This window comes from Pantherophis guttatus, chromosome 7 (genome assembly GCF_059756535.1).
Source record: "Pantherophis guttatus breed Tessera chromosome 7, ASM5975653v1, whole genome shotgun sequence".
Classification (NCBI taxonomy): Eukaryota; Metazoa; Chordata; class Lepidosauria; order Squamata; family Colubridae; genus Pantherophis; species Pantherophis guttatus.
Genome location: NC_142069.1, coordinates 81240369 through 81263580, shown reverse-complemented (window position 1 = coordinate 81263580; position 23212 = coordinate 81240369). Strand labels below are relative to the sequence as shown.

The 23212-nt window shown below is 41.5% G+C and overlaps 1 protein-coding gene across 4 annotated transcripts in view; it reads right to left on the bottom strand.

Annotated features, from left to right (window-relative positions):
- LOC132709695 (uncharacterized) overlaps nt 1-21122 on the bottom strand; it is a 169012-nt gene extending 147890 nt beyond the window's left edge. The window contains exons 1-2 of one of the 4 annotated variants that reach the window (XR_015728785.1): nt 20936-21122; nt 20151-20222 (exon numbers count right to left, since the gene is read on the bottom strand). Coding sequence is in view for 1 of the 4 variants with exons in the window: in XM_087873302.1 (XP_087729428.1) it covers nt 3900-3919 (20 nt within the window). In the remaining 3 variants the exon portion in view is untranslated. The other 3 variants (XR_009620687.2, XR_015728784.1, XM_087873302.1) reach the window with 3 other exon arrangements.
- Nucleotides 21123-23212: the final 2090 nt, after the last annotated feature.

Sequence of the window (23212 nt, the reverse complement as noted above, 5' to 3'; positions counted from 1 at the left end):
ATCAAATAAAAAAGCAGATGTTATTTGTGACACAACCTTGAAACACAACCCTTCCTTCCTGCTTGCTGCCTGCAATCCTTCCATCTTGCCTTGTCTTGAATTGCCCTTCCTTCCTTCCTTCCTTCCTTCCTTCCTTCCTTCCTTCCTTCCTTCCTTCCTTCTTTCCTTCCTTCCTTCCTTCCTTCCTTCCTTCCTTCCTTCCTTCCTTTTTGCCTTGCCTTGCCCTTTCCTACCTTCCTTCCTTCCTTCTGTTTTGCCTTGCCTTGCCCTTTCTTTCTTTCTTTCTTTCTTTCTTTCTTTCTTTCTTTCTTTCTTTCTTTCTTTCTTTCCTTCCTTCCTTCCTTCCTTCCTTCCTTCCTTCCGTTTTGCCTTGCCTTGCCTTGCCCCTTCCTTCCTTCCTTCCGTTTTGCCTTGCCCTTTCTTTCTTTTTTTCCTTCCTTCCTTCCTTCCATTTTGCCTTGCCTTGCCTTGCCCTTTCTTTCTTTCTTTCTTTCTTTCTTTCTTTCTTTCTTTCTTTCTTTCTTTCTTTTTCTTTTTTCTTCTTTCTTTCCTTCCTTCCTTCCTTCCTTCTACAGTATCTAATCTCTCATTGTATTAATGGGTTCATAAATAAATTAATAAAGTATATATTAACATCACCCCAACACAAAAGAATCTTGATGGGTGAAGAGACATTGCCTAAAAGCCTATAAATATAATGCCAAGCAGGGATGATGAAGATTATATTATGAGAGTGAATAAGAACTTAGATGAGTGACCGCCTACTTGGAACGCCATCACCTAATTTCTAATCTGAGGGTTCAGAGCTTTTCAAAAACCAACGTTGTTCTTACTTTCCTCCCAGAAGCAGGAGAAATAGATCGCCCTGCTTGGAAACTGATTTTTAGCAGATATTTAGAGACCCCACTCTGAATGAAGGAAGGATTAGGAAAGGAAGGAATGGTTCTGCTAGGCCAGGTTCACAATAGCTCTTGGCTTTCCTAAACATCTTATCTGCCCACCAGTGGTGAAATCCATTTTTTTTACCATTGGTTCAGTGGGCGTGGCTTCGTGGACATGTTGTGGCTTGGTGGGCATGGCAGGGGAAGGATACTGCAAAATCTCCATTTCCTCCACATTCCTGGGGGAAGGATATTGCAAAATCTCCATTCCCACCCCACTCTGGGACCAGCCAGAGGTGGTATTTGCTGGTTCTCCGAACTACTCAAAATTTCCACTACTGGTTCTCCAAACTGCTCAAAATTTCTGCTACCAGTTTGGAGAAATTTCTACTACCGGTTCTCCGAACTGCTCAAAATTTCCACTACCGGTTCTCCGAACTGCTCAAAATTTCCACTACCGTTTCTCCAAACTGCTCAAAATTTCCACTACCGGTTCTCCAAACTGCTCAAAATTTCCGCTACTGGTTCTCTGAACTGCTCAAAATTTCCACTACCGGTTATCCAAACTGCCCAAAATTTCTGCTACCGGTTCTCTGAACTGCTCAAAATTTCCACTACCGTTTCTCCAAACTGCTCAAAATTTTCACTACCGGTTCTCCAAACTGCTCAAAATTTCCGCTACCGGTTCTCCAAACTGCTCAAAATTTCCGCTACTGGTTCTCTGAACTGCTCAAAATTTCCACTACCGGTTCTCCAAACTGCCCAAAATTTCTGCTACCGGTTCTCCAAACTGCCCAAAATTTCTGCTACCAGTTCTCCGAACTGGCCAAAATTTCTGCTACTGGTTCTCCAAACTGCCCAAAATTTCCGCTACCGGTTCTTCGAACTGCTCAAAATTTCCACTACCGGTTCTCCAAACTGCTCAAAATTTCCACTACCGGTTCTCCAAACTGCTCAAAATTTCCGGTTCCGGTTCTCCAGAGCCTGTTAGAACCTGCTGGATTTCACCCTTGCTGCCCACTCTTCAGAAGTCAGAAGTAAAAAGAAAAAGAAAAAAGACCCCCAGCCAAGATTCTTTATAGCAGTGTTTTCCTGGAAGTCCACCCATTTTACAGAACAGCTCTTAAAGGCACCAACATTAAGAAACACCACTTATTATACTGTAGTGAAAAGGATGAAATGATTAACTTCTTAGCTTGGATCTGGCTCCCATTGGGAAACCTGGTTCAGGAGTGCCTGCAGAAGGGCAGTCCTGATGGCAGCTGCAACATCTGATTTGTATTTAGGTCCAGAAAAAGCCATAGCTATAGGCTAGATGGGAAAAGCCATTTGTAATGGCCAGTTTAATATACAATTTGTAAATGGAAGAGACACTTTTTATTCAGGGAAACATCTATGGAGATTCTCAGTCATCCATCCAGGTCATGGTTATCCCAAAGGTGCTTTTTCAAGAGAGCCGAAGAAACTTCTTGGATGAGAAGCAAAACGTCTTCAAAGAAAAACGAAGTCCAATTGCCTCTTGAAAAAAAGCACCTCTGAGATATTCAGGGAAACAGCCGCAGTGCATGCTTCTGGCTGCCATTTCAACATTTTAGATCCCTTTCCCTGTAGAATTCCTTTGCCTGGTTGCTATGCGCTGCCAAAGTACAGAAGCATTTTTAGGATTAGCAAGCAAAATAGACCAGATCAAGCCCATGGATTACTAATGCCAATCACTAAGATACCCTTTTTTTTTTTTTTTGTTAGCAGGAGAAAGTCAGATTAAAAAAAACCTCCTTCATATGTTGTGCCAACATGGTGGTTAAACATACTCATACACACAGCTACCTACTCAATAATTCTTTTGATGGGAAAGCTTGTGAAAGTTTTTTTCTTCTCCCTGCCTGCAACTCTGAATTATTCAGACATGTGAAAAGAAGAGTTTGCCGATAGCAGTGATAAATAAATATGAATCAATAAGGAAAAAGTCATTTGGGATTATCCGACTGTACATCAGAAGAAACTTCAAACATGAATGGAAGAAATTGTGGGACACCCAGCTATAAACTAAATGCTAAAACCCAAAGGTAACATGCATTAAAATAATCTTTGGAATATTAAGTTTCTATGCAAATTCTGAGTTATCAAAATATTAAGACCAACGCATCATCGAGGGTGCCATCAGGTTACCCAAAGAGGTACGGAGAGTGTGGTAACTTCAGATTACCACAGGTCTCTTCCATGTATTTGCTAGGAAATGCTCATCCATCTGAACAACCTTGCCATTGTCCTCATTGTGATGCTATTGGGTGTGTGTGAAGGTAGAACAATGTTTCTCAATCTTGGCTAACTTTAATATGTGTGCCAGAAGTCCTCATCCATCTTGCTATTCTCCTGAATTAAAATCTGGAGAAGAGATGTTTCATTGACACCAATCTAACCTGGTATTTGACAGAAGGAACTTGAGCCTAAAGGCATGGTTGAAGTTGATGACTTCCGGTGGCTCCGTGAAACGCCAACGGAGCTCCTTTTAGGAGCTCCAGCCCTGTGACTCCGTATAGCCGCTAGAACAGCGAAAATCAGCTGTCTAGCGGCTTAAAAACTCTCCCCCAGGGAAAAGGGGGAGAGAAGAGCAGAAGGGTCTGGGTAGAGCTCCCCTAGACCCCCAGGCTATTTTTTTAAGCCTGGGGTTTGCAGGGTGAGAGCTCCCTGAAAGCCCTTCAGAGCTCCGGAGCCGGGATGAGTCTGCTTAAAAATAAGCAGACCGAAGCGTCGCGACCACACCAGCAAAGCAACTAGAAAAATTATAAAGAATTTGGACTTTGGATTTTGGATGCTGGCAGAGTTAATCCAGGAGACTAAAAATGCAAGTATTGTATGTTAACTCCATTTAAAAAGGGAAAGATGGCGCCTTAGGGCGTGAAAACGAAACATATAAGTGAAAGTCCTTGTTAACATCAGTAACATTGTTAAAGCTATCGGGTTATTCAAGAAAAAGATTTAAAGTAGAAGTGGAAGGCATGGTTGAAGTCTCCCTACCATATCTTAATTACTTCCATAGTTAGTTCCAAATTGCTGCCTGGTTTTCTTCTCCATGCTCATTATTAAATACCAAGTTCTGTTGGGAACAACCACATTTTTTTAAAAAATTTTTTTTTATTAAACAGTTTTTTTGAAAAACAAATAAAAACAGATATTTACATCTTCTTCTTTTCAACATCTTCGCATCAGTGATCCATATTTATACATTTTCTCTTTCTTATCTTAATATATCTTTTATACATATATTTCTAGTATATCATATATACATTTTTTTCTAATGGAACACGTAGCCATTGTCTCCATACCAAAAAGCCATGGCAAAAAGCAAACAACCATGCACACCCTTTAATGGGCCCCAGCAAACCAGCATCACACTGGACTTTCCCCCACTGCAGAGGTGGGGTTCAGCAGGTTCTGATCAGTTCTGGAGAACCGGTAGTGGAAATTTTGAGTAGTTCGGAGAACCGGTAGTAAAAATTCTGACTGGCCCCGCTCCCATCTATTCTCTGCCTCCCGAGTCCCAGCCAATCGGGAGGAAATGGGAATTTTGCAGTAACCTTCCCCTGGAGTGGGGTGTGAATGGAGATTTTACAGGATCCTTCCCCTGCCACGCCCACCAAGCCACACCCACAGAATCTGTAGTAAAAACTTTTGAAACCCACCACTGGGTTGTGGGCTTACAAGATGTGCATTTGCACAGTCAGTCTGGTTTCCATGGAACTAATTAGAGTTCAGACTTTGTTAAAACACATGGTTGAACTTTCTGTTTCAAGAATGCAGAGCCAGCATAAACATCAAGCTTCCTTTCTCTGTCTTGCAGAGACGTCCTTAGGATGAGGCAAAAAAATAGAAGGTGGCTGCCCACATAAAAAACAGGTGGAGGTTTAATCACATACAGATAGGCCTTGATCTACAATCAGTTGCTTAACAACCACCCAAAGTTATGACAGACCTTATTAAAAGCTATTTACAACCCGTTTTCAAAGTTACAATCCCCCAAGGTCAAGTGATTGCATTTGGGGCAACCAGCTCACCTTTAGAGCAGGGGTACCTTCGCTACCGGTTCGCAAATGTGAGCACGCACCTCCTCCACGCATGCGCAGAGGGTCTAAAACGGGACATGATGACATCCGGGCAGGTAGGCGGAGCCTCCTGCCGCCGGCGCTACCGGTTCGCGCGATCCGGATAGAGCCAGCTGAATTTCACCACTGCTTTAAAGCCACTAACAGCATCCTGTGGTCACAATTTATGACTGTTTTTGCCCGTTTCCAGTATTTATTTCTGGTTTCTGACAAAAAAAATGCCTATTGGGAAAAATAGATACATTTAACGACTGCGGCACTTGCTTAATGACCACTGCAAAAAAAAAAAGTTAAAAAATAAAGTTTGGTCACATGATGCCTCAACTTACAACCGCAAGAACTTTAGACCGTAATTCCAGGTTCAATTATGATCGTACGTCAAGGACTTACTGTGCCCCCTCCTCCAATTTTTCTCCACAAGAATCAGCCTGTGAGGTAGATTGAGGTGAAAGAAAGTGAGTGGCCATAGTCACCCAATGAACTCACATGACTGTGGGCAGGGGTGGATTCTACTTACCTTTGCTACCGGGGCGGCACACGCGCTCTTCTGTGCATGCACAGAAGTGTTCTGATGATATCGGGGTCGGTGGGCGGAGCCTCCCGCCAGTTTTACTACCAGTTCTATAGAACCGGTGCGAATCGGGAGCAACCCACCACTGACTGTGGGTGGCCTTGAACTTCACCGATGTTGATCCACCACATTGTTGGATGTATGATCATTACACGTATTTTAGATGCATGATTATTTGGGGTTTTTGTTTTTTTTTTTTTTAATTTGATTTATATGCCGCCCTTCTCCAGAGACTCAGGGCGGCTTACAATGTGTTAAGCAATAGCCTTCATAATTTTGTATATTTTTACAAAGTCAGCTTATTGCCCCCACAAACTGGGTCCTCATTTTACCTACCTTAGAAAGGATGGAAGGCTGAGTCGACCTTGAGCCTGGCGAGATTCGAACTTACTAATTGCAGACAGCTGGAGTTAAATTACAATGCATCAGTCTGCTGAGCTATCCAGGCTTCAGTGATGCCATGAGAATTTAGACTAGTGGGAAAAAGGATGCTTCTACACTTTCCCCTTCACCCTATATTGTTTATTCACAATAAAAGTAACATACATTAGAGCAGGGGTATCAAACTCAATTTAATTGAGAGCCGCATCAGCTGTGGTTGACTTTGGGGGGGTCAGCTGAGTGTGGCCAACTGGATGGGCGTGGTCAACTGGGTGGGCATGGCCATCTTGATGCCACTCCCCAAATTGCTAGCATGTTTCCTCTTTGTATTGGTAGACCGGGCCCAGCGTGGCTTTGGACCGATGTTTCCTCTTTACATTGGGTAGACAAGGGCTGGCTCCTTACATTTTCCAGGACAGCCCTGAGGGCCGGATCCAACCACATTGTGGGCCGAATCCGTCCCACGGGCCTTGTGTTTGACACCCCTGCATTAGAGATACTTGTGCATTCATACTTAATAGACCATTCTTCTTCGTTGATTAATGCTTACTTGTCAAAACAAACAACTAACAACATCTTCAGAAAGTCTTTTAAGAGCTACCCCTGGACTTTTGATGCCTAGAACTTATTGACTTTGACCATTCCCTGTAGATATACCTCCGCCATCTTGAAAATTATTTCACAAATACCTCTCTTTCCAACTTTCTCTCTGGAGCAACTTGGCCAACCTCCAAGGCTGATTAATGAATTTCCCTTTGCTTCTTCTCCAGCTGCAGCACACTCATGCCAGGACACACTGTGGAAATCGAAGATCTCCAACCATAAGGAGGAAACTCCAAAAGTCTTTTCAGTAATGACAGAGAAGGTTTACCTCCCCTCCGACAACATTGTTTTACATGCTGTTTTTGCCAGATCTGGTGGGAGAGGTAGAAATTGTAGAGAGAAGTGCTCCTGTAAGTCAGGAGGCCTACTGGAAGCAAATCTACCCAATATTTGCAAATACAGATAGTCCTCGACTTACAACAGTTCATTTAGTGACCGTTCAAAATTACAATGGCACTGGAAAAAGTGACTTATGACCGTTTTTCACACTTATGACCGGTGCAGCATCCCCATAGTCATGGGTTTTACATTGGCATGCTTAACAACTGGTTCATGTTTATGATGGTTGCAATGTCCCAGTCATGTGCGACTTTCTGACAAGCAAAGTCAACGGGGAAGCCAGATTCACTTAACAACCATGTTTAGTAATTTAACAACTGCAGTGATTCACTTAACAAATGTGTCCAGAAAAGTCGTAAAATGGGGCAAAACTCATTTAACACATTTCTCACTTAGCAACATCAATTTTGGGCTCAAATGTGGTCATAAGTCGAGGACTACCTGTACTGTTTGCATTTTGGATCAGTTGAAGCCTGCAAATGCTTTTCAAGGGCAACTCCACATAGAATGTATACAGGTAGTCCTCAACTCATTAGCAACTCGTGTACAGGTAATCCTCGACTTACAACAGTCCGTTTAGTGACCATTTGAAATTATAACGGCAGTGAAAAAAGTGACTTATGACCGTTTTTCACACTTACGACTATTGCAGCATCCCCAAGATCAAAATTCAGATATTTGGCAACTGAGTTATATTTATGAAGGTTGCAGTCCGGATGTTATGTGATCAGCTTTGGCAACTTTCTCACCAGCCAAATCAATGGGGAACCCAGATTCCCTTTATAATCGTGTTACTAACTTAGCATCTGCAGAGATTCATTTAACGACGGGGGCAAGAAAGGTCGTAAAATGGGGCAAGACTCAACAACTCTCTCACTTAGCAATATAAATTTTGAGCTCAATGGTGGTTGTAAGTTGAGGAGTGCCTGTATAAAAAGTACAAGCACCCTTCCAGCATTGATTACGCTACCTAGTTGGGTAATGAAACGTCTGCAGGAAAACCACCAAGCTCAGAGAACACAAGGAGCCCACAGTTCAACCCAGAACTACAAATATTCTCTTTTATCGCTATTTTTTTTTTTTTTTACTCATCTCCCAGTTTTGATTCAGCAAGCTTTTTTTTCAAACCCTTAGTCTGGCAGAAAGAACCAAAATTGCATTGCCTGTCATGGATCCTTATTTGGATTGAATAAGAATTATTCCTGACTCAGGAAGACCTTTGGCAAGATTTGGTGAGCTCTTGCCAATTGGAGCAGACAGACTTGGGCCGGCAGGCTAAACGCGCACAACTTCACATATACCTCACAGGTATATGTATCTCAGTGAAATGGCATGTTGTTTGCGTTTCCATAGTCAACATCCGCATTTCCCTGTTCTTAAGGCTTCTGGCATTACCGCAATTGTTGATGGCAACAGGAACAAAAAATAGGGCATGTGGAGAAGGCAGATCATAGCAGGGGTGAAATCCAGCAGGTTCTGACAGGTTCTGGAGAACCGGTAGCAGAAATTTTGAGCAGTTCGGAGAACCGGTAGTGAAAATTTTGAGCAGTTCGGAGAACCGGTAGTGGAAATTTTGAGCAGTTTGGAGAACTGGTAGCGGAAATTTTGAGCAGTTGGGAGAACCGGTAGTGGAAATTTTGAGCAGTTGGGAGAACCGGTAGCGGAAATTTTGAGCAGTTCAGAGAACCAGTAGCGGAAATTTTGAGCAGTTCAGAGAACTGGTAGCGGAAATTTTGAGTAATTTGGGGAACCAGTAGCAGAAATTATGAGCAGTTCGGAGAACCGGTAGCGGAAATTTTGAGCAGTTCGGAGAACTGGTAGTGGAAATTTTGAGTAATTTGGAGAACCGGTAGCAGAAATTTTGAGTAGTTCGGAGAACCGGCAAATACCACCTCTGGCTGGTCCCAGAGTGGGGTGGGAATGGAGATTTTGCAATATCCTTCCCCCAGGAGTGGGGAGGGAATGGGGATTTTGCAGTATCCTTCCCCTGGAATGGGATGGGAATGGAGATTTTGCAGTATCCTTCCCCTGCCACGCCTACCAAGCCACACCACGCCCACAGAACCGGTAGTAAAGAAATTTGAATTTCACCACTGGATCAAAGCCATATAGGAGAACAGCAAAAGAGGAAAATAAAAGGCTATATCCTTGTATCTATTCCTTTACCTCTCTCTTGGCCTCGGTGACACACCACTTAGCTTTTCTGCTAAGCTCAACTAGTACGCACCAGGAAACTGAACTCATTGTGTGACCAATGCACACGTCAGTGTGTGAGCTTACTGGGAAAGGGATCAGGATATATCCTAAAGATATAAAATACCTGATGATACATATCCTAACGGCAGCTCGGATAACGTACGCAAAGAATTGGAAAAAAGGAAAAAATCCCAACAGAAGAAAAGTTAATAGATAAAATCGCACAATGCGCTGAAATGGATAGATTAACTAAAGAGATTAAAGAAAAAGAAGAGACAGAGTACTACAGAGTATGGGACAAATGGTACCAATGGTACAACGCCTCTACTAAAGATACATAGATATAAAAAGGATAGAATAAAGATGTAAATATGTATATAAATAACTTCCTATGGGCAAATAAACAGGAATAGGGAAATCTAAAAAAAATGGTGTAATCCAAATATAAACATTGTTAAAGGGGTAATCCTAAAGTGGGGGGGGGGGAAAGAAAAGGAGGGGGGTGAAAAGGGAAAAGAAAAAACTACTAGGCTAAGAATAAGGGGAATAATTACAACCGCATTAGTTGAAGAACCACTATGAAATATTGCTTTAAAAGGGAAATTTACTTATATGTTGTATGTTTTGTTAATGTTTTTATATGCGTTTTATATGTGTTTTAATAAAGTTTATAAATTTTAAAAATAAAGATTTCAGCACAGATAGTCCTTGACTTATGACTGGTTGCTTAGCGACTGTTTGAAGTTATGACAGACCTCCTGGGGGCACTTACAACCTGATTCTCAATTTCTGACAGCTGCCCTCCCAACAGTCATATGATCTCATTTCAGGTTCTTGGCAACTGATCCAAATTTGCAATCCATTTGCAACCGCCTACAGTCATGTGACTGTGTTTTGCAACGTTTTTGCTAAAAACTGGCATTTACTTTGGATTTTTGGCAAAACCGGCCCATAAAGAACCATTGCTTTGATTAACACCCTGGGTGTTTGCTTAACAACTGCTTGTGCAGTGGTGGAATTCAATTTTTTTTACTACCGGTTCTGTGGGTGTGGCTTGGTGGGTGTGGTGTGGCTTGGTGAGTGTGGCAGAGAAAGGATACTGCAAAATCCCCATTCCCACCCCACTCCAGGGGAAGGATACTGCAAAATTCCCATTCCCTCCCCACTCTGGACAGAAAGAGAACGAGAAAAAGACCCTTCCCAGAAGATCAAGGAAGGGATGGGGGAAGCGCATTCAGACTTGCAAGGTTCTATTACAGGTAATCCTCAATTTACAACTGTAATGGAACCAGCCCATCATGTTTGTAAGTTGTGATTGTCAAAAAAGCAGGTTTCACACAAGGCCAGGGGTGCTATTCAGCAGGTTCTGACAGGTTCTGGAGAACCAGTAGCGGAAATTTTGAGTCGTTCGGAGAACTGGCAAATACCACCTCTGGCTGGACCCAGACTGGGGTGGGAATGGAGATTTTGCAATCTCCTTCCCCCAGGAGTGGGAAGGGAATGGGGATTTTGCAGTATCCTTCCCCTGCCACGCCCACCAAGCCACAGCATGCCCACCAAGCCACACCATCCCCACAGAATTGGTAGTAAAAAAAAAAATAGATTTCATCACTGCAGCAAAGCTAAAACTATCCCCAAATAAAGAGTTGGAACTAGATGGCTTCAGTGGTAACAGCTCTCCCAAATTGGAAATGGTGACCATGATGTGGTCAAAAAAGTCAAAACGACTTTCATGATGGTACAAAGTTCTTCCTTCAATCACACCCTCGTGGCTACCATCTTTTATGGGCAATTCTGGAGTAGGTACTGAAAAGGACTTCTCTTGCTATGCGCATTCTGGCTTGACTACATGGAGAGGAGAAATTATCTAGCCAGGTAGGAGTTCATGTGGGCCATCTTTGGTTCTGAACTTCAAGGAGATTTCAATACAGGAAAAATACCCAAAAGTAAATTAGTGACTAAAGTAGCTGGAATAAGAGTGGTGTTACAAAGCCAGTCAAAACCCAGTTTTCAACCAATGGTAGCAACTGATGGCCTCACGCAGGGAGAGTGACAGTAATTTAATTGAGAGGTGACAAAGGCATGCTTGTTCTGGCAAGATTGGTATGCTCCAGAAATTATCATAATTGGTTTACTGCTGAAAGAAGCAGGAAAGGGTCTCATACCCCAGTAAATACCAATTATTAAATAAGAAGCTTGGATTAAGGAAAATCCCAAACTCCATCAACAAACAAACTAAGAAGACTGCATCAGCCCCTCCTCCCCCACCAAAACGTTTCTGCCTAATTCATGTGTATTAAAGTTCATCCCGATTTTCTGAGCTTCGAGCACAGCATTTTAGGCTTTCCAGGTTTTTTATCGCTGTTGTCCCCCTCAATATGATTTTAGAGGGGAGGATTTTGTATTCAAGGAACTGTGTTATTTTTGAACGGAGAGAACATCATTCTAATCCTGAAAATAAGGTCATCCGTCTCTTGGAATTGTGTGTTTGTGTGTGTGTGCGTGTTTGTGCATGTGTGTACACTACTTTCATCAAAGCTATTAGGAGGGAAGATTAGCAGCGGACCAGACCTCAATACCACATGGTTCATCAGATGCTGGCAGCAGACAAAAAGCCTATTTATGTTATAAGAAAAGGGTTATGGAACAGAAAGGAGATCAGTGATGCCTGATGGCCAAATAAATCATCAGACCATTGAATAGATCAAGCGTCTTACTCTTTCAGCGATTGAAACTCATTCACTCGACTGAGAGAGTTTCCAAGTCTACTTTGTGGGAGCTTCAAGTCTAGAGAAGAGAAGCTGACGTACAGTACTTGTCTAAGGACTGAGGAAGTCTTCATCTGACCCTCTTCATAGTTTAGGACAGGGGTGAAATTCAGGTTTCAGGGGTGAAACCTGTCAGCAGATTCTGACAGGTTCGGGAGAACCGGTAGCGGAAATTTTGAGTAGTTTGGAGAACCGGCAAATACCACCTCTGTCTGGCCCCAGAGTGGGGAGGGAATGGGGGTTTTGCAGTATCCTTCCCCTGGAGTGGGGTGGGAATGGGGATTTTGCAGTGTCCTTCCCCTGGAGTGGGGTGGGAATGGGGATTTTGAAGTTGTCCTTCCCCTGGAGTGGGAAGGGAATGGGGATTTTGCAGTATCCTTCCCCTGGAGTGGGGTAGGAATGGGGATTTTGAAGTGTCCTTCCCCTGGAGTGGGATGGGAATGGGGATTTTGCAGTATCCTTTCCCTGGAGTGGGGAGTAAATGGGGATTTTGCGGTATCCTTCCCCTGCCACGCCCACCAAGCCACACGACGCCCATCGAGAACTGGTAGTAAAAAAATTTGGATTTCACCACTTGTTTAGGACGATGATACCCTGTTCCGAGAAATCCCTTGCTGAAACTGAAATAGAAATAATGGTGGTGAAACATGAGCTTGATAATCCAATTGAGCTTGATTATCTAGGCAGTAAAGTTGTTGATGTGTTTGTGTGTCCATTTGTGCAGAAAAGGCCACACTACCACTCTGCCTCTTCTTCTTCTTCTCTTAGGATTTTTCTCAATGAGAATATACCTAGAACAAGAATTAGATAGCAATAGGAGTGCATGACAGGTAGAGTGATGACGCAACTATCTCGAAGCACGGGGACCCAGATCTCCCCCTGTAGAGCTCTATTTTAAGTTTGGTAGTTTGGTCACGCTAGATTGGTCTTCTCCTTTCCTGTTAGCCAGCGTGGGGATGGATGATCCACAATGTGAACCAATGAATTGTGGAATGTTGAGAATCCAGGGAAACAGTTACAGACACGTAGTAGACAGATTCTGACCAGGTTCAGCTAAACACAGGGTTAGTTCTTCAGACTATCCCTGTCCATGTATAGCCAGGGTCAGGGATAGAATGGGGCACTGTTTCTCAATCTTAGCAACTTTAAGAGGTTGGCACTTCAAGGCTGGCTGGGGAATTCTGGGAGTTAGTCCACATCAGTGGTGGTATTCAGCCGGTTCTATCCGGTTCGGGAGAACCGGTAGCGGCGGCTGGTATTCCTCTCAGCCGCCGCTACCGGTTCTCCTGAACCGGATAGAACCGGCTGAATACCACCACAGATGTGGACTAACTCCCAGAATTCCCTTGTTGTGACCCAGGCCCAAGTAGTTAGTATTAAATACAAACAGTTCGAAAGCAAACAGACTTTATTAGAACAGCTGAGAATTAACTCATTCTCAGCGTAGTCCAAACTAAATTAAAGCAAATTCTTCAAAACACCATTCCTTAGTTTATCACCGACCTTGGGATAATTAGGCAAACTGCCAAAGGCTTTTCTTGGCAAAAGTTCAGAAGCAGAAGACGCCGACAAGAAATGAATACAGTGAAACAAGAAGCAATTCTCTCAACGTTGTTTTCCGGCAAAGAGCCCAAGAGCCATTGCTGGTCTTTTAAGCCTTATGGGTGGGGCCAATCATCTCTTGGCCTACTCCCAAATCATCCTCTGTGCTTTAGCTGCTCCTGCCTTCTGGCAGCTCTTCTCATACATGCACTAGGAACAGGCTCTTCCTGTTCCTCTGCCTCTCTACTGTCAGCCTCTGGAGGCTCCGGAGTCCGCATATCACTCCCCAATGGCCCTGGCCCCATCCTGCCTCCGACACAGAGCCCTCATCTGGGCCTTCCCCAGCCTCCAGGACTGGCCCATGTTCTTCCTCAGCCTCATGTCTTAAATTGCCATGGTTGAGAACCACTGAACTGGGGAAACTGTGTGTGTGTGTGTCCTTCTCTTCCCTCCAGAAGCCAAACGCAGCAACATTAAATATTGAACGTCATCTTTTGTAATCCCAAGAGCCACAGATAGATCTGCAAGTGAAGGTCCTTGAATGTGAAAGGCAGCGTGAAGGGATTCCATTCGTGGAAGTGATTGTTGAAATGTCAGATCGTTCTGATCGTAAAGATTCCTAGCAGGAAAGTTTCTGGTTTCTTCTCTATTTGTAACTTTGTGATTTGTTCCAACCATTTCTTAATATTAGACCTGTGCTGAAATCTTATAATAAAAGTAGCATTAGCATTCACACCTTTGGTTTCCTGATCTGCGCTACCTCAAAGAACTCAACATTATACATCATGGTAGCATCAAAGCCCAGTCACGCTGATTTGTAAAACTTACGTAGAAACATCTTAGCAACATTAACTTACTTTACAGTACTTATTACTTTCTCGTCACTTGGGTAAAAATAAAAAAGGGAGAAATATTGAAGCCTTACACTCTGACACAGATTTCAATCATTGTGCTCTCATAAATATAAGTGTGCCCCTATTAACAAGAAACCCAACACTCATTGGGTCTACGACAAGTCGCCACGGCCAATTCGCATGGCCAACTTGCCACAGGACAATTTTCCATGGACAACTCGCCACGGGACAACTCGCTGCGGGAGAAGAGTTACACCAATATCGAAGAAATAGTGCAATAGAATCATTAAAGAAAGGATGCCAAAGGAGGGACAAAATGAAATGTGAATGACAAAAATTAAAATAATTAATTTTATAATTTTATAATAATTTTTATAATAATTTTATAATAATTTTATAATAATTTTTATAATAATTTAAAAACTATTTTAAATAATTAAATTGAATTTTTGAATTTGGCAAGTTGACCACGGCAAGTTTCTTGCAGCGAGTTGGCCATCTTGAGTTGGCCTTGGCGAATTGACCATGGTGAATTGGCTGTGGCGAGTTGTCCCATTCCACCACTAGCACTAGCACTAGCACTTAGATTTATATACCACTTCATAGAGCTTTTACAGCCCACTCTAAGCAATTTACAGAGTCAGCATATTGCCCCCAACAATCTGGGTCCTCATTTTACCCACCTCGGAAGGATGGAAAGCTGAGTCAACGTTGAGCTGGTGAGATTCGATCTGTTGAACTGCAGCTAGCAGTCAGCTGAAGTAGCCTACAGTACTGCACTCTAACCACTGTGCCACTGGTTAACTACTATTCCAAAGCCATCTTTATCTTATCCCTTCAAAAATTCAAATGCTTTTAATCATATTGATGGTGTGGCTTGCTAGATACTCATCTGAGTTTTCATTTATTCCCAACAAATCTCCCTGTATGTGGTGTATGCATGTTGAAGCAAATGAAGCCTGCGCTTCCTAATCAGACAATTCAGACATCTACAGAAGTTCATTGTGAAGGTCTGATAATATGAAAATGAGGCATTTTTCATAAAAAGTGAAGACTTTTTTTGCAGAAATTTTCTGATCAAAATTACTTTTATCTTCCCTCCCCCTCATCAGTGCAGGACAGGGTTCTATAGAGTAGATAATACAAATGAATGGCTAATTTTAGCAATGATCAATGGCTTCTGTGTTTTCGAATAATCAGGCAATGTTTATTTCGATAAAATAAGGAACGTTTCCAATAACTCTGGCTCAATTTTCATCGAATAAACATCAGTCATTTTATAAGATGTGTAGAGTGGTGAGATTCCAGAAGAAATACCAAATCGTGCATCCCAGTCCAAGTTATTCAAAAGTAAGTCTGAGTGAAAAAGTTCACATTAACAGAATTTAAATTGCTACATTTCTGAGTTTCCTGTCTCTGAATACTGAAGGGCGATTCTTTAATTAAAAAAATGCAACCAGTGCACATATTAGGAGAAAACAGACATCAAATGCAAATTCACTGAATATGTGCCACACAAATGTATTTTACATTTGCATATATTGTGAGAAATATACTAAAATCCATTTAAAATGTTATGGGGATTTTTTTTTTTAAAAGAAGAAGTGGCAAAGCAGTTTGGCGCTAATAGTATGTCAAAAGTTACAGAGTCATCCTTCCCTCCAGAGGTGGTATTCAGCCAGTTCGTACTGGTTTGGGTGAACCGGTAGTGGAAATCGCGGGTGAGCCCGCCCACCTACCCATCTGCCCTGGCTCTATGCCATCCTATTTAGGCATGATTTCGAGGTTGGGCACATGCGCAGAAGGCTGGGCGCATGCACGGAAGGCACACGTGTGAAGCGAGAATGCGCGCGGGGGGACGGGCGAACTGGTGGTAACAATATTGGAAACCCACCGCTGCTTCCCTCTTCAGAAGAAAAGTTTGGACGATTCAATGGAATTTACTTGAGGATACATTATCTATAGGATTATCAGCTTTAGTGTCATAAACTTGCTATTCAGAATAATTTCCGTTGGAAATAATAGGGATTTCCCCATAAGTGGGCAGAGAGCTACAGATTATTTCAACAACAGCAGTAGGCATATTAAGTAAAAGTAATGTAACACTTTCACATGAACAGATCTTATATGTAAAGCATCAGATGCCCCAATAAAGATTACTCTTTTGGGATGCTCCACGGAGAAGGTCTATCTTCATGGTCATCCAGTTCAAACTGGATTGATGCCACATAATCAATCAACTTTGGTGAAAGTGTAAAAAAAAATAGATCTTTTTGATTTTTGTTTATTCAAACCAGTGTTCAAATACCCAGAGAAAGAATCTTATGACATCATAAAAATCATGACATCATTGGTGAAAATAATACAAACTATGAAATTTGTAGCCTTTCAGGAGGGATATAAATTACCTCATTTGTGTCATTTGTCAAATGATATCACGAGGGGCATGACATCACTTGCACCCTGTATCCCGTGGTGGATGCACTTGGTGCCATTCACTGACATGCACTATTGCCAAAAACCTTAGAATAGAATAACAGAGTTGGAAGGGATCTTGGAGGTCTTCTAGTCCAACCTCTTGCTTAGGCAGGAAACCCTACATCACTTCAGACAAATGGTTTTCCAACATCTTCTTAAAAACTTCCAGTGTTGGAGCATTCACAACTTCTGGAGGCAAGTTGTTCCACTGGTTAATTGTTCTGTCAGGAAATTCTCTCCTGCATTAGTTTCCATCCATTGCTTCTTGTCCTGCCCTCAGGGGCTTTGAAGAAAAGCTTGACTCCCTCTTCTTTGTGGCAACCTCTAAGATATTGGAACACTGCTATCATGTCTCCCCTAGTCCTTCTTTTCATTAAACTAGACATACCCAGTTCCTGCAACCGTTCTTCATATGTTTTAGCCTCCAGTCCCCTCATCATCTTTGTTGCTCTTCTCTGCACTCTTTCTAGAGTCTCCACATCTTTTTTACATCGTGGCAACCAAAACTGAATGCAGTATTCCAAGTGTGGCCTTTTTTAAATTTCTCTATAGTATCATTAAAAAAAGAAGGCTTATATTCCTGACAATCCACAGCTTGCAACTCAACGACTCAAAATTGAATAATACTAGGCCTCACAGATTTTTTTTTTTTAAATCTTCCTCTGATATAAGTTCTATGTAAAGTTTCATAATTCGGTATAATTTCTGTTCCAAGTTTGTAAATTACAATAATTACACTGTTTTTCAACAATGAAAATCATTACATACTTCTATGTAACTTTATTCAAAACTGTAATATTAACCGGCTAAATCTTAAATTGACTTTATCAGATAAAATATGCTGGCCTATACCTGCATTCATCAGAATGCAAGGCCCTATTTAAAATATAAAATTTAACACGGAGAAGTAAAGGAGGATGAAACCAATTCACTTGGATTAACTAACTGAAATTTCCTTAAATGTTGTAAAGTTTGCTCTCCGGTTAACACTATTTTATACAAAGAAAAGGAGGCACATTTTCGACAACTGTACAATACCGTTCCTTTGTTCAAAGAAATGCCCAACTTACTTGTTTTAATGCTTAAAATAATTAATTTTGAGATGCTAAATGAACAAGGTGCATATGTCCAAAAACATGAGGCACAATTATGAAAGATAAAAATCAATTATCTATTGAGTTATACATATATATTATAAATTAAGTCCTTTAGAGAAGCTTTAACATATCAAAACATTTTTCTGTTATTCTCTTTTTCTTGTTTAGAGAAAGGCAAAAAAATTCAAATACAATATAGAACATAGAATAATAAAATGGCTCTACTTATTCACATTGAAGAATTAAATCTAAGTTGTACGTTCGTTTAGCTTTGAACCATTTTGTGCTCGCTCTAATTTTCAAAACTACGTACACGCATGCATACAAAACTACCAAGTTTTTCTTCCTTTATATTTCTAACTTCCAAATCATGATAATGAAGAGAGGGTACTGAATAGATTAGAAGCAGGGATTTTATTTTTTTTATTTTTTTACAAAAGTCCAAAATATGATTGTTTCAGTAAGCATTGCATTTTGCTAATCCAGTCCACGGGATATAAAAATATTTAACTTGAGACTAGACCAGCTCGGCATTGGAAATTACTTTAATAGCTCATCTGCTCTCTTTTTGGCACGCTTTTCCAGTTGCAGGTATGAAATTAAAGTCAAGTTTATTGAATGTAACCTGACTATAAAAGGCGATCTTCTAAGTAATAAAATTCCATTAACCCAAATGCAATCTAAATTATTAATTGCTTGCTGTAATATAAACGTCTATTAGAAGTGAAGGCCACAACAGAAAAAAAAAAAGGATTCAACCCAAATGCTCAGGAAATAAAATCTTAGCGGAAGGACATATACTTAATTTCATGAAGATATTGTTTTAACAAAACTACTTAAGAAGATTCATTTCTTTGTCCTACCATTGAGATCTATGGCCTCATTTATCATAACTACAATTTCTTAGAAATGATCCTTTCCAATTTTAACTCGATTTATTTACCAATCAGCAGTGGTAACTGTAGGGGAGGGGCTTCAAAAGTCAAGATGGCAGTACCCCTGAGTTTGACGCTCCACCCCTTAATCACATAGTAGCTTCCATTTTGATGCTTTTAAATTGCCTCCCCCATCTTACCTTACCTGTAAAATTGTTGCTTTATTTGAATTTGGCCTATCTACAATATTGATGCATTTATATTTTGTTATTCCCCCTTTTTAAAAAAATCCTGCCACCCCCTGAAATAATATTTCCTCCTGGAGGGAAACAGACTCAGCTCATTTAGGATCTCTGGTCATTTATTATTTGCATGAAAAATATGCATCCTATTTTTAAGTAGGCTTTCTTCTCCTCTCCTAACTCCCCATAATAAAAGGTTAGACCAGCTGAGTGAAAATGGGATAAAATGCACCTTTTTAAAAAAACTGTCTTGCAAGAAAATATTTTTAAGTATTAAATATTTATTATGAGAATGCCATTCACAACAGGAAATTTAAAAAAATGCAACCTGTTCTGTCCCCATAATGACATTTAACTAATATAAGGTGACTTTCTGGCAATTCAGCCATTGGAAATCTCATCATTTCAGGGACCTGAAAAATTATTCTTTTGCAAGGATTTAAAAATATTTTCTTGCAAGAAGTTTTTTTTTTTTAAAAAAAAGATGCATGATCTGCAGGAGGAATGCTAACTTTTGCATTGCCGATGGGCATTCCTGGTTTCTCCTCTTTATGGCTTCGCTCAAATACTATCCCAAAATTTCTCTGGTGAGTGTGAGAAGATTTGCCTTTGCTAATTCTTGTCGACAGCTTGTGCTGAATTGTGAGAGGCTTACACTAACCTCAAGGTCAATTGCAATCAAAGCTCTCTGGATCCCTTCATTGAAACTGAGTGGAATTGGGGGAAAACTGGAAGTTTATCACTACAACTGTCAAAATATTTGCCAGGCAAAGAACACGGAGAAACAAAGGAGTAAAATTAATAAAATGGTTTACATCTTTGAAGTCATTATATGAAGCTATACAAGAGCTCTCCTGACTAGATTCGGGAAGATTTTCCTCAAAATTGCTCCTCTACACGGATATTCATCCTTCTCTATTTTCTGAATATCTACCATACCAAGTTCTCTGTAAAACACAATTGAGTAGAAAGCAAATTTAAACACATAAACCTGAACTCAAACAAGGCTTATGTTGCCAGTAACATCTCAAGATAAAAGCACCCGCTTTCTAATTTTTTTTTAAAAAAAGAAATGAGATACAAGCAATGAAAATCCAGACAACAGAGTGTTTCAAAATCCGATTTCAAAACTTCAGATTTAAAAGAATATCCTTGGTTTAAAAAAATAAAAATAAAACAAGAGGAGAAATTAAATTAAGATTATGAAATGTGTTTCTTACCTCCTGTGCAATTGCTGGACAGGAAATTACACATTACGAACACTGCAATAATGTCAGTCCGCTGCTTTAACTCTATATGGAAAAGAAAATAAATGTTAGTTTCATGGAATTTTCCACCCTATCAATCAATCACAGGTATACTCTCAATGGATGACAGTTCAAATTACATATTCACAAGCCTAGGGTTTTTTCCCCCTCTTTTTCTAAAGGCACAAGAGAGAGCAAAGTTTTAAGATTAAAAATAAAGGGTAATGAACCTTCTTGAAATGTCATCCCCATCTTGACTTGTCCATGAAGGAAAAAAAAAATCTTACAAAATATGCATTGAGAATCCTGCCTCAGATTTTACTGTATTTCTACTCCTTACCAGCTGCAAGAGGGCTTGGAGGTGGGGAAGCCCACTGGCCTGATTTGCAGTTTTGCACCGATCTCTGTTCCTAATTTTGCAGCTCTGAACCCAGATGCTGGTTACAAATGAGAGGAGTCCAACTTTATAATAATGCCACGGTTAACAAGCTTGTGGGGAGTTTAGCTTTGGATGCCAATCTTCAAAGGGTCACATAGGTGTAGGGAATTAAATCTGCGAGAATTACATAACCCCCGAAACATTAGAAGTTGTCAAGAAAACACAACAGTGCAGGAAAAAGGAAAAAAAAAAAAAACCTCGGGATAATTTAAATGTTGATCCCAAGCATCCCAATGTGGGATTTGCAGCTGTCTGAGACAGACGAAAGCCAGGCCCAAAAGGGGCCCAGATCCAAAGCTTTTCGACTGGGTTAACTTACCTTGGATTCAAAAGCAGACAAGTGAAACTAAGGCTGTTAGAGACCTCCAATCTTTTGTCGGTGGCGGCTGTCTCTTTACACCCACTTTTTCTCCATTTTGCTGCCATCTGCTGGGAAGCGAGGCCTTCCACAGCGGGTTCTTTTAAAAAAAAAATATTTTTTTTACAGGAGATAAATTTGAATTACACAACCAGCATACAGTAGGAAAGAAATGTGGGTCATGTGCACCCCCCCTTCCCCGCCCTGCTGGCATTTGTTTTCGCGGCCAGCCAATCAGACACAATTACAGATTCAAGTCATACATTTTGAAATACAGCAGAAGGGATACTAGAGGCTGACATTTGACTTCCCTTCGCTTCGCTTCAGCAGCTGCTCTGGGCAAAAAATAATAATAATAATTAAAAAAAAACACCAGCCACCAGTGTTTGTGCCTTGTCTTCGCTGCCTCGATTTCCAGCCGAAACTTGCCAAGGGTTGGAAGCGAGGAGGCGAAAGGCAAGGTTGCATTGGGCAGCATTGCGTTGAGAGAAGTTTCCCTGCCACAGCATTTTCCTGAGACAGGAGGAACGAAATAAACGCTCGAGAGGGTCCATGTCTGTGTAACCGGGAAAAGATGTTTATTCCAAATAAGTTTAATGAAAAGAGGAACTAGGAGAGACATGATAGCAGTGTTCCGATATCTCGGGGGCTGCCACAAAGAAGAGGGAGCCCAGCTATTCTCCAAAGCACCTGAGGATAGAACAAGAAGCAATGGGTGGAAACTAATCAAAGAGAGAAGCAACATAGAACTAAGGAGAAATTTCCTAACAGTTAGAACAATTAAACAGTGGAACGACTTGCCTCCAGAAGTTGTGAATGCTCCAACACTGGAAGTTTTTAAGAAGATGTTGGATAACCATTTGTCTGCAGTGGTATAGGGCGGGTGTCAGCAACCTGCGGCTCCGGAGCCGCATGTGGCTCTTTTGTCCCCCTGCTGTGCCTACGTACCGGCTGAACCCACCACTGGCTGGCCCCACCCATCGCCCTTCCCTTGCAGTCACTCCTCACCTGGCCTGAGAGAGAGGAGAGACAGAGACAGAGACAGAGAGAGATACCTGTTTCTCACAGAAAACACTGGGAGCCACAAAACCTGGGTAGGCCTGGCTGGGGTGTGTGTCATGTGACTGGGTGGGAGTGAGTGACGTCGAGTTGGCCACTCCCACCCAGGTTTTGTGGCTCCCGGTGTTTTCTTTTCTGTGGGAAATGGGTCCAAATGGCTCTTTGAGTGTTTAACGTGGCAGACCCCAGGTATAGGATTTCCCGCCTGAACAGGGGGCTAGACTAGAAGACCTTGCTTCCAGCTCTGTTATTCTGTTAATATCTTTCTAGGTCGGACAGGAGTTCATTTTTGATCAGCACCACACGTGAAAGAAGTTTTTTTAAAAAATCAAGATGGCAGCCACAGAGCTTGGTAGATGCTCCGTCTCTTTATTGTGCTCGTCTTGACTTTGTTGATTCTCTTGCTTTTGCTTTGGGTAAGCAACTTTTCGGTAGGTTGCCCCCTGCGAGAAAAGGGCATGATCCGTTCCAAATGCCCAGCGATCTTTTTTTAAATAATCCCCAGCCTGCTTCCCACAAAACATAGACAGGTTCGTTCTTTCAAAGTGCAAGGGATGCTCTCACTGTGGTATTTCTTCAGTCATTGCATTGGAGAGCTGCATTCTCCAAGCCTGGTGCCCTTCAAATAAAAACACTGCATTTCAAAACCCATAACTTGCGTAGGGGATTATAGGCTTTGCAGTCCAACACAGAGGAAAGACAGCAGAATTTTTCCTGCTACACGAATTGGTCAATATTTTTAAGACAATGAGGAAAGTCACTATTTTTATACTGAATACAGAGTCAATGTGGGGTGAAGAATTAAAGCAGAGAGAAATTTAGTTTTGGATGGCAAAGCCAGAACTAATAATTGCATGATTTGTCGCTCCGTCTTTTAAGTCCTTAATGCAATGCAGATGGGATGTCCATTGACTCTGCAATATCAAGTCTCCTTCACGTAGGATACAAGTAGAAAAACATACTCACAAAATCACCTTTTATGTAGGGCAGTGGTGAAATCCAATTTTTTTTACTACTGCTTCTGTGGGCGTGGCTTGGTGGGCGAGGTGTAGCTTGGTGGGTGTGGCTTGGTGGGCATAGCAGGGGAAGGATACTGTAAAATCTCCATTCCCACCTCACTCCAGGGGAAGGATACTGTAAAATCCCCATTCCTTCCCCACTCCAGGGGAAGGATACTGC